General features: G+C 49.5%; 1 protein-coding gene across 1 annotated transcript in view; it reads left to right on the plus strand.

The window, feature by feature from the left end:
• atp10d (ATPase phospholipid transporting 10D) overlaps positions 1 to 12,660 on the plus strand; it is an 83,751-nt gene that overhangs the window by 21,809 nt on the left and 49,282 nt on the right. Inside the window, exons 6-7 of the mRNA XM_079527935.1 lie at positions 5,722 to 5,923; positions 10,196 to 10,281. Of these exons, the coding sequence (XP_079384061.1) occupies positions 5,722 to 5,923; positions 10,196 to 10,281 (288 nt within the window). The remainder of the gene's footprint in view (positions 1 to 5,721; positions 5,924 to 10,195; positions 10,282 to 12,660) is intronic.

Here is a 12,660-nt window from a genome sequence, read left to right on the forward strand (position 1 = left end):
GGTCCCCCGTCAACAAACCCTGAGGGTCCCCCGTCAACAAACCCTGAGGGTCCCCCGTCAACAAACCCTGAGGGTCCCCCGTCAACAAACCCTGAGGGTCCCCCGTCAACAAACCCTGAGGGTCCCTGGGCCACACTTTGAGAACAACTGAGCTAGAAAGAACAGACAAAATGTTTGCTTGTAGTTGCTGCCGATCTACCTACACCGGTGGGTCTCCCCCCTGATCTACCTACACCGGTGGGTCTCCCCCTGATCTACCTACACCGGTGGGTCTCCCCCCCGATCTACCTACACCGGTGGGTCTCCCCCTGATCTACCTACACCGGTGGGTCTCCCCCCCGATCTACCTACACCGGTGGGTCTCCCCCCCCGATCTACCTACACCGGTGGGTCTCCCCCCCGATCTACCTACACCGCTGGGTCTCTCCCCGATCTACCTACACCGCTGGGTCTCTCCCCGATCTACCTACACCGGTGGGTCTCCCCCCGATCTACCTACACCGGTGGGTCTCCCCCCCGATCTACCTACACCGGTGGGCCTCCCCCCCGATCTACCTACACCGCTGGGTCTCTCCCCGATCTACCTACACCGGTGGGTCTGCCCCCTGATCTACCTACACCGGTGGGTCTCCCCCCCGATCTACCTACACCGGTGGGTCTCCCCCCCGATCTACCTACACCGGTGGGTCTCCCCCCGATCTACCTACACCGGTGGGTCTCCCCCCCGATCTACCTACACCGGTGGGTCTCCCCCCCGATCTACCTACACCGGTGGGTCTCCCCCCCGATCTACCTACACCGGTGGGTCTCCCCCCCGATCTACCTACACCGGTGGGTCTCCCCCCGATCTACCTACACCGGTGGGTCTCCCCCCCGATCTACCTACACCGGTGGGTCTCCCCCCGATCTACCTACACCGGTGGGTCTCCCCCCCGATCTACCTACACCGGTGGGTCTCCCCCCCGATCTACCTACACCGGTGGGTCTCCCCCCGATCTACCTACACCGGTGGGTCTCCCCCCGATCTACCTACACCGGTGGGTCTCCCCCCGATCTACCTACACCGGTGGGTCTCCCCCCCGATCTACCTACACCGGTGGGTCTCCCCCCCGATCTACCTACACCGGTGGGTCTCCCCCCGATCTACCTACACCGGTGGGTCTCCCCCCGATCTACCTACACCGGTGGGTCTCCCCCCGATCTACCTACACCGGTGGGTCTCCCCCCCGATCTACCTACACCGGTGGGTCTCCCCCCTGATCTACCTACACCGGTGGGTCTCCCCCCGATCTACCTACACCGGTGGGTCTCCCCCCGATCTACCTACACCGGTGGGTCTCCCCCCCGATCTACCTACACCGGTGGGTCTCCCCTGATCTACCTACACCGGTGGGTCTCCCCCCCGATCTACCTACACCGGTGGGTCTCCCCCCCGATCTACCTACACCGGTGGGTCTCCCCCCGATCTACCTACACCGGTGGGTCTCCCCCCCGATCTACCTACACCGGTGGGTCTCCCCCCCGATCTACCTACACCGGTGGGTCTCCCCCCCGATCTACCTACACCGGTGGGTCTCCCCCCCGATCTACCTACACCGGTGGGTCTCCCCCCCGATCTACCTACACCGGTGGGTCTCCCCCCCGATCTACCTACACCGGTGGGTCTCCCCCCCGATCTACCTACACCGGTGGGTCTCCCCCCCGATCTACCTACACCGGTGGGTCTCCCCCCCGATCTACCTACACCGGTGGGTCTCCCCCCCGATCTACCTACACCGGTGGGTCTCCCCCCCGATCTACCTACACCGGTGGGTCTCCCCCCCGATCTACCTACACCGGTGGGTCTCCCCCCCGATCTACCTACACCGGTGGGTCTCCCCCCGATCTACCTACACCGGTGGGTCTCCCCCCCGATCTACCTACACCGGTGGGTCTCCCCCCCGATCTACCTACACCGGTGGGTCTCCCCCCCGATCTACCTACACCGGTGGGTCTCCCCCCCGATCTACCTACACCGGTGGGTCTCCCCCCCGATCTACCTACACCGGTGGGTCTCCCCCCCGATCTACCTACACCGGTGGGTCTCCCCCCGATCTACCTACACCGGTGGGTCTCCCCCCCGATCTACCTACACCGGTGGGTCTGCCCCCTGATCTACCTACACCGGTGGGTCTCCCCCCGATCTACCTACACCGGTGGGTCTCCCCCCGATCTACCTACACCGGTGGGTCTCCCCCCGATCTACCTACACTGGTGGGTCTCCCCCCCGATCTACCTACACCGGTGGGTCTCCCCCCCGATCTACCTACACCGGTGGGTCTTCCCCCCCCGATCTACCTACACCGATGGGTCTCCCCCCCCGATCTACCTACACCGGTGGGTCTCCCCCCCCGATCTACCTACACCGGTGGGTCTCCCCCCTGATCTACCTACACCGGTGGGTCTCCCCCCCGATCTACCTACACCGGTGGGTCTCCCCCCCCGATCTACCTACACCGGTGGGTCTCCCCCCCCGATCTACCTACACCGGTGGGTCTCCCCCCCGATCTACCTACACCGGTGGGTCTCCCCCCTGATCTACCTACACCGGTGGGTCTCCCCCCCGATCTACCTACACCGGTGGGTCTCCCCCCCGATCTACCTACACCGGTGGGTCTCCCCCCTGATCTACCTACACCGGTGGGTCTCCCCCCCCGATCTACCTACACCGGTGGGTCTCCCCCCTGATCTACCTACACCGGTGGGTCTCCCCCCCCGATCTACCTACACCGGTGGGTCTCCCCCCCGATCTACCTACACCGGTGGGTCTCCCCCCTGATCTACCTACACCGGTGGGTCTCCCCCCCGATCTACCTACACCGGTGGGTCTCCCCCCCGATCTACCTACACCGGTGGGTCTCCCCCCTGATCTACCTACACCGGTGGGTCTCCCCCCCCGATCTACCTACACCGGTGGGTCTCCCCCCCGATCTACCTACACCGGTGGGTCTCCCCCCCGATCTACCTACACCGGTGGGTCTCCCCCCCGATCTACCTACACCGGTGGGTCTCCCAAAAAGAATGCGTCGCGGCGAGACCAGATTTTTGGGGCGCACCATTGTTTGTATAATAGGTCCCAGTCGTGAGATTCGTTTTTGCTTTTTATACGATACGATACGATACAACTTTATTAATTTGCTTTGCTTTGCGTCCATGACGTCACCGTTCAAGATGAAATGAAATGAAATGAAATGATTACTATATTTACCCAGGGTATCTGGGCTAAGCTCAAGAACTTGTTTCCAGCCAGGCCCTGCTCATAGAACACATTTCATCGTAGTGGTTCAATGCCTTGTTCAAGGGCAATTCAGCGGTGGTAATTTTAACGTGTCGGACCGCTGATTCGAACTGGCGACCTTCCGGTATCAAGACCGATCCGCTATCCGTTCGGCCACCGCTGCCAATAAGATACAGACAGGACATACACAATACATTACACAAGGTACATTACAGGACACAACTCACAGAAGCAGACAGGAACAAGAACAATAGAACATATCCTCTTGGTTTACCGATTTTGGTTTAAAAGCAGAACAGACTGATGTACAAAAGAGTTCTTTATTTAAACTCAACGCCATGGTTTATGCCGTGTACTTCTTTGCTTCGGCAACCGTTGAAAACATTGCATCTGTGACATCACTGACATGCACTATTATGTGTATTCCCAGTCACTTGTTCCATCATGGTTACGTGGTCTTTTCAAAGCTCTACGTCTGCATGTCACTTCCATAGTAATGACATCAGCTTCATTGTGAGAAACCTGGGTGCCGTTTGTTCATATTTATGACGTTGTCAGAAACCTCATCTCTGTTTTTTTTTTTTAAATTAACGCCGTTCTTGAGCACGTCACACAAAAGCATCACAAGTAGCTGATCTACAAGCTTCGTGTCGCATTTTGAGCTTTGTCGATCAGCTGCTTTTATCATATTTTTGAATTTGAATCCTGAAAAGTAACAGTTTTGTACTTACAAGGTTTCCACCCCACAGAGATGATTTAAGCTCTGTTGTGTCAACATGGAGACGTACGGTGTTATCTTTGGATCGTGGCGCTGGCTCATTGTTTGCAGATCAACAGATCAAATATCATAGTGGATTATGATGATGACGACACCTGAACTTCAAACTTTGCAGGGTGTTGGTCCAAATAGAGGAGACGGTTGAGGACACACTGGAATAATTATTGAAAGCACGTCCTTCCTGATGTGACAATAGTTATGAATTATTAACAGCTTTCTCTCTGCGAGTTTGTTAACCCATTTTGACCTGGGAACGATTCTACAAATTCCTTCTAAATCCTAACAGTTTTCTGAAAAAGCTATGTTTCTATGTTAGTCGTTCTTCGATTTTTCAAAAATAGCAGACCTACAAGCTCGTAGCGTGCCACTCGGTGGCGCGCTATGAGCTTGTAGATCTGCTATTTAAGAGTAGCTTTAAGAGTAGCTTAGTTTTCATTTCATTTTAGTTTTCAAAAAAAGGTTAAAGTGAGCTGTTATTCTGGGATGGAATTGATAGTGTGTTGATGACCCAGTGACAATGTCTCACAATCACTCGTTTGGGTCATGAGCCAGCAGCTGTGACACCGAGAGCCATGCCATCGCACGACAATGACAGTCAGGAACGCCCTACCAACAGTCATTAAGACATGCGAATCCCTTGACTCCTTCAAAACCGCTCTCAAAGGGCACCTACGGACGGCTGCAATTCGAAACTGGCCCCTGTAAAATCGGAATCCCTCAAACACGGACGCAAGGACAACACAAGAGACGGTCCCGGCCACACAGCCAACTCAAGGTATGGCCACTGAGCCGACTTGGGGACCCAACGCAAGGACAACACAAGAGACGGTCACGGCCACACCACCAACTCAAGGTACGGCCACGGAGCCGACTTGGGGACCCAACACAAGGACAACACAAGAGACGGTCACGGCCACACAGCCAACTCAAGGTACGGCCACGGAGCCGACTTGGGGACCCAACACAAGGACAACACAAGAGACGGTCACGGCCACACAGCCAACTCGAGGTACGGCCACGGAGCCGACTTGGGGACCCAACGCAGCTCCTCCAAGGAAAACAAAAAATTTACGGAGCTGAACGTGAATCCCCCCCACCGCCCACCCCTTTTTTCCCTCACTGTATATGTTTCTTTTCCCTTTTTACCTCCTTTATGATGAATTCCTGTTCTGTCCTTTGTCTATATAGAAGTGTCTATTTGTACGTCTCTAAATGTTTTTGATGATTTGAACATGGTGGACCCTATTGGAAACAAGTGTAATGCTTAATTGGGTCGTCCACTCACAGTTAACAGCCTTTGTATTGAGTTTGTGCTTGAAATGTACTGTAATTCTGCAAACTGTTAATACATTTTTCAATCAATCAATCAAAGCTGTTGACTTTTGACAAGAAATATGTATTTATTTTCAATTAGCCTTTAGTCGTAGCCTCGAAGCTTCGAGGCTACGACTAAAGGCTAATGTTGTGAGTTTGTAGAGTGGCTATTTTGGTTTTAGTCATAGTCTTTGGAATGAAACTTAATTTAGTTTTAGTCATCATAGCTTAGTTTTCATTTAGTTTCCATTTAGTTTTCGGGAAAAAAAGGTAATTGCAGAATATTTCTTTTGTCATAGTATTTAGTCGACAAACATCAACACTATTTGTGTCTTTTTGGTGTCTGTCACAGTGAGCAGAAGTGCTACGTGGCCCAGCGCTGGCAGGACGTGAGGGTGGGGGACTTTGTGCGTCTGTCGTGCAACGAGATCATCCCGGCGGACATGCTGCTCCTGTACTCGTCGGACCCCCACGGGGTCTGCTACATCGAGACGGCCAACCTGGACGGAGAGACCAACCTCAAGCAGAGGCAGGTGGTCGCCGACCTGCCACAGGTACGCACACCGACACCGCAGCCACACCGACACCGCAGCCACACCGACACCGCAGCCACACCGACACCGCAGCCACACCGACACCGCAGCCACACCGACACCGCAGCCACACCGACACCGCAGCCACACCGACACCGCAGCCACACCGACACCTCAGCTGTCTGTTGTCTTCTTAAAGATGGAGTGCCGTGATTTTTTTTCCCACCCTAAAACATGATCATCAGGTCTTATTGTTATATAAGGAGGTATAATCAATATAATTCAAAAAAGTGTACAGTATTGTTAAAATGTTGTTTTTATGTGGGCACGCCCACCAGTTCATTAAGTATGTCTGGTTTGTCTCGTGGGTGGTGATGGGTGGTGATCCTCCTGAACTGAAGCCGCACACACAGCTGTAGTTGTATGATAAAGGGGGAGGGGTTAGGGGAGGGGCTGATAGTGTGATGTCACTATATTACTGTTTATTTCATTGGCCCAACCCTCAAGGGTTCAGCTTCCAGGAAGAAACCCTAAATACAAAGTGAATACACCATTGCACATAAAAGCGACTATAGGGTGTCTAATGAAGTACTGTCACCTCATAGACACATGAAAAACTGGATAAAATACAAAAAAAAATGTCACTCTCTCTTTAATTATTCACTCAATTATTTTCTCAAATATATGTTTTTTTTTCTTCGATAATTTGTTTAATTTTTTTATAATCCACTAAATTGATTATTGAAGCGGCACTACAATTTACAATTTGGCATTTAGCAGACGCTCTGAATCCAGAGCGATTTACAGTAAGCAAGAACAACACATGGCAATACATCAAATGCATAGAAATTAGGGGTGTAACGATATAGTAACTGCATCGAAAAATTTATTTTAATTTCAAGAATCGAAGTATATCGAAATGAAAACAGCAACATTGACTATGTATCGTATCGTTTTGCAAATGGAAATAATCGGTATCGAATCGTTTTGCTATGCAATTAATCGATTGTAGCATATTTTAGAAGAGAAATTTAAGAGGGGTTTAATTACTTAAAGGACCACTTCACCACTTTTCAACTTCTCTTCCTATAATTGGTCCTAACTAATGTTCATGATAAAATGCCACCATTTTGTCCTACTCAGTCTGTGTCTCATAGGAAGGCTGTGGGCAGTTCAGAAACCCGTCCACCAGTGACATCATCAATGGGGAATCCAAGCTAATAGAAACAGCAGGCTTTCTTTTCCTGAAAAGTTGCAATGCAAAAGTTGAAGCCATCGTTATCACGATAATAAAAATCTAAATATATTTTAAAACAAATCTTGTTTTAAAAAAAAATATGCCTAATGATGATGTCACTGGTGGACGGGTGTCCAAACTGCCCAAAGTGGTGAAGTGGTCCTTTTAATTAAAAAAAAAAATCAATGTATTTTAAATAGTTACTGTATCGATTTCAAGTCATTAAATCGTATCGCCATAATGAACCAATATCGTCAACCATGTATTGTGATACCTATCGTATCGTTGTTAAAATGTATCGTTACACCCCTAATAGAGAGTATGCGCATGCTTAAAGTGAATGGCACATCGAGTGGCAAAGCAACAGGCAAAGTGAGTTTAACATTGTTTAATGTTGTTTAATGCAATCAGATAGGACTGTTCTGTTTGGATGCATGGGCTGTCAAGGCCAGAAAGTAGTTTTTTGCCACTCAGTAGGCATTCCTGCATAACTTCCGCAACTATAACTATAACTAACTTACGCATACCCTCTATATTAATAGTCATCACTAGGATCATAAGTAAACCAAGAACATAGCATAGAATATCCGCACATTGAAACTATAAACACTAGGATGCCAGATCAGTGACGCAACGTCTTTAATGAATACAATGTCATTTTGTCCAATCTGTATAGTAGAGAATGTTAATGTTTTAAATTTTAATATAGCTTATACAAGCTGTAATGTTAATACGATATAACTTATAGACACAGGATCTGGATTCGGATTCAGTTTATCCCCTGAGCAAGCAGACAGGCTCTATTAGCTCAATGGTAAAAATGTTAGCAGTTGCACAGGAACCCGGGTTCAAATCTGAGGTAGAAGAGGAAAGTTACATTGTGCAGATTTGCGTGCGTGCGTGCGTGCGTGCGTGCGTGCGTGCGTGCGTGCGTGCGTGCGTGCGTGCGTGCGTGCGTGCTTTTAAGGAGGCTCTGACCGTCCTGAAACCATGCCCATATTTGGAGTCATAAGTTGATTGATTGAAGAATTTATTAACAGTTTGCAGAATTACAGTACATTTCAAGCACAAACTCAATACAAAGGCTGTTAACTGTGAGTGGACGGCCCAATTAAGCATTACACTTGTTTCCAATAGGGTCCACCATGTTCAAATCATCAAAACATTTAGAGACGTACAAATAGACACTTCTATAGACAGAACAGGAATTCATCATAAAGGAGGTAAAAAGGGAAAAGAAACATATACAGTGAGGGGAAAAAAAAGTCTTAGATGACTGAACGGGAGTAATCCACATGTAGCGGCCAGCACAGCCTTCTTCAGGCTAATCCTAAAACCATCAATATATGGGGGGGTTTTCTGGTCAAATGGCCATAAAACTAATGTGGATATCTATCAGAGTGGACAATATTTGACTATCGCCACAATAAAAGGAGGTGCAGTGACAAGGGAAGGTGCAATAAAAGGAGGTGCAGTGACAAGGGAAGGTGCAATAAAAGGAGGTGCAGTGACAAGGGAAGGTGCAATAAAAGGAGGTGCAGTGACAAGGGAAGGTGCAATAAAAGGAGGTGCAGTGACAAGGGAAGGTGCAATAAAAGGAGGTGCAGTGACAAGGGAAGGTGCAATAAAAGGAGGTGCAGTGACAAGGGAAGGTGCAATAAAAGGAGGTGCAGTGACAAGGGAAGGTGCAATAAAAGGAGGTGCAGTGACAAGGGAAGGTGCAATAAAAGGAGGTGCAGTGACAAGGGAAGGTGCAATAAAACGAGGTGCAGTGACAAGGGAAGGTGCAATAAAAGGAGGTGCAGTGACAAGGGAAGGTGCAATAAAAGGAGGTGCAGTGACAAGGGAAGGTGCAATAAAAGGAGGTGCAGTGACAAGGGAAGGTGCAATAAAAGGAGGTGCAGTGACAAGGGAAGGTGCAATAAAAGGAGGTGCAGTGACAAGGGAAGGTGCAATAAAACGAGGTGCAGTGACAAGGGAAGGTGCAATAAAAGGAGGTGCAGTGACAAGGGAAGGTGCAATAAAAGGAGGTGCAGTGACAAGGGAAGGTGCAATAAAAGGAGGTGCAGTGACAAGGGAAGGTGCAATAAAAGGAGGTGCAGTGACAAGGGAAGGTGCAATAAAACGAGGTGCAGTGACAAGGGAAGGTGCAATGAAAGCAGCTGGCTGGGTGGTTAACCTATTTAGAACTGAGGACCATTCTACAAATGTTTTTAAAATCCTGACAGTTTACTGAAAAACCCATGTTTCTATGTCAGTGGTTCTCAAACATTTTCATGTCTGAAAATGTCATTTGCCGTCGACCCCCATCTGAAAAAATAATCCCAGGGACACCCCCAGAAGCAAAGATTTTAGTTAAAAACGTTCGCTCTGAAAGAAAAACATTTTTTTTCATGATTTTTCAAAAATAGCAGATCTACAAGCTCGTAGCGCGGCACTCTGCTATTTCTCAATAGCTTAAAGTGAGCTGTTCTAGGATGGAATTGATAGTGTGTTGACGACCCAGTGACAATGTCTCACAATCACTCATCTGGGTCATGAGCCAGCAGCTGTGACACGAAGAGCCATGCCAACGCACGACAATGACAGTCAGCTGTTGACTTTGACAAGAAATATCTATTTCAATTATCCTTTAGTCGTAGCCTCGAAGCCGAGCTCACGATGTTGTGAGTTTGTAGAGTGGCTATGTTGGGAGCCAGTGTTGTTTTTGGCAGCACATTTATTTTCTAGTTTTATTCATAGTCTTTGGAATGAAACTTAATTTAGTTTTAGTCACCTGGAATGTTTTAGTGTTTTATTCGACTAAATCTGCAGTTAATTTAGTCGACTAAAATATGTTTTGTCAATGTTATAGTTTTGATCATTTATCGGCATCCCCTGCAAAATGGAATGCTGGATATACTGTAATATGTGTGTGTTCCACCCAATGTTCTGTCTGTCTGTCTGTCTGTCTGTCTGTCTGTCTGTCTGTCTGTCTGTCTGTCTGTCTGTCTGTCTGTCTGTCTGTCTGTCTGTCTGTCTGTCTGTCTGTCTGTCTGTCCGTCTGTCCGTCCCAGGGAACAGAGGTGACCCCTGAGAGCTTCCACAGTCACATCGAGTGTGAGAACCCCAACGATGACCTCAGCAGGTTCAAAGGTTACATGTGAGGATTCTTTGTCTATTATTCACCTTATCATTCCACACTGTCGTTAAGCAAAGTATACAGTACACCCACAACAACAGGTGCAGCGGTAGAACCATAACAATAGCCTCTGTGACGTGACGTACTGCTGGCGAGACGAGGAACTGGAAGTAGTTCTTCTCTGTGACGTGACGTACTGCTGGAGAGATGAGGAACTGGAAGTAGTTCTTCTCTGTGACGTGACGTACTGCTGGCGAGACGAGGAACTGGAAGTAGTTCTTCTCTGTGACGTGACTTACTGCTGGAGAGACGAGGAACTGGAAGTAGTTCTTCTCTGTGACGTGACGTACTGCTGGAGAGACGAGGAACTGGAAGTAGTTCTTCTCTGTGACGTGACGTACTGCTGGCGAGACGAGGAACTGGAAGTAGTTCTTCTCTGTGACGTGACTTACTGCTGGAGAGACGAGGAACTGGAAGTAGTTCTTCTCTGTGACGTGACGTACTGCTGGAGAGACCAGGAACTGGAAGTAGTTCTTCTCTGTGACGTGACGTACTGCTGGAGAGACCAGGAACTGGAAGTAGTTCTTCTCTGTGACGTGACGTACTGCTGGAGAGATGAGGAACTGGAAGTAGTTCTTCTCTGTGACGTGACGTACTGCTGGAGAGATGAGGAACTGGAAGTAGTTCTTCTCTGTGACGTGACGTACTGCTGGAGAGACCAGGAACTGGAAGTAGTTCTTCTCTGTGACGTGACGTACTGCTGGAGAGACCAGGAACTGGAAGTAGTTCTTCTCTGTGACGTACTGCTGGCGAGACGAGGAACTGGAAGTAGTTCTTCTCTGTGACGTACTGCTGGCGAGACGAGGAACTGGAAGTAGTTCTTCTCTGTGACGTACTGCTGGCGAGACGAGGAACTGGAAGTAGTTCTTCTCTGTGACGTACTGCTGGCGAGACGAGGAACTGGAAGTAGTTCTTCTCTGTGACGTACTGCTGGCGAGACGAGGAACTGGAAGTAGTTCTTCTCTGTGACGTGACGTACTGCTGGCGAGACGAGGAACTGGAAGTAGTTCTTCTCTGTGACGTGACGTACTGCTGGAGAGACCAGGGACTGGAAGTAGTTCTTCTCTGTGACGTGACGTACTGCTAGAGAGACCAGGAACTGGAAGTAGTTCTTCTCTGTGACGTGACGTACTGCTGGAGAGACCAGGAACTGGAAGTAGTTCTTCCCACAAGGAACAACGTTTGATTTCCTCGTCTCGCACCGTTATCTGACACTATTATTTGTGTACAAAGGCCACACATGATTCTTATTCTGAATTCAAAAGCAGGACGTGTCGTGCACACGTCATTGCTTTCGGTGCAGATATACCGACCGTGTATCTCCTTTCACATTTCAACGTTTTTATGCTTTCCGTCAGTGCCCTATACCAGTGGTTCTCAAAGTGGGGTCCGGGGACCCCCAGGGGTCCTTGAGGGACCAAATGGACCCTTATGGGTCTGTAACTCGGAGTTAAATTAACATTGATTTTACAATCTAAATTGGGGGTCCCAGAGATAGAATTAAATGCCATTAAATGGGGGTCCGTAGCCTGTTGCATATCAAACGGGTTGAGAATCACTGCTAGAGCCATAAAGATCTTCTCCTATGGAGGGTCTCTGGCATATCTTTTCAAATGGGGGTCCGTGGGATCATTAGGGTCCATTTGGGGGTCCTTGACATGAAAAAGTTTGGGAACCACTGCCCTATACTGACGGAACCACTGCCCTATACTGACGGAACCACTGCCCTATACTGACGGAACCACTGCCCTATACTGACGGAACCACTGCCCTATACTGACGGAACCACTGCCCTATACTGACGGAACCACTGCCCTATACTGACGGAACCACTGCCCTATACTGACGGAACCACTGCCCTATACTGACGGAACCACTGCCCTATACTGACGGAAAGCCCTACTTTGGGAACCACTGCCCTATACTGACGGAAAGCCCTGAACCACTGCCCTATACTGACGGAAAGCCCTGAACCACTGCCCTATACTGACGGAAAGCCCTGAACCACTGCCCTATACTTTGGGAACCACTGCCCTATACTGACGGAACCACTGCCCTATACTGACGGAAAGCCCTGAACCACTGCCCTATACTTTGGGAACCACTGCCCTATACTGACGGAAAGCCCTGAACCACTGCCCTATACTTTGGGAACCACTGCCCTATACTGACGGAAAGCCCTGAACCACTGCCCTATACTTTGGGAACCACTGCCCTATACTGACGGAACCACTGCCCTATACTGACGGAAAGCCCTGAACCACTGCCCTATACTTTGGGAACCACTGCCCTATACTGACGGAAAGCCCTGAACCACTGCCCTATACTGACGGAAAGCCC

Source organism: Electrona antarctica (assembly GCF_951216825.1).
Source record: "Electrona antarctica genome assembly, chromosome: 18".
Taxonomy (NCBI): domain Eukaryota; kingdom Metazoa; phylum Chordata; class Actinopteri; order Myctophiformes; family Myctophidae; genus Electrona; species Electrona antarctica.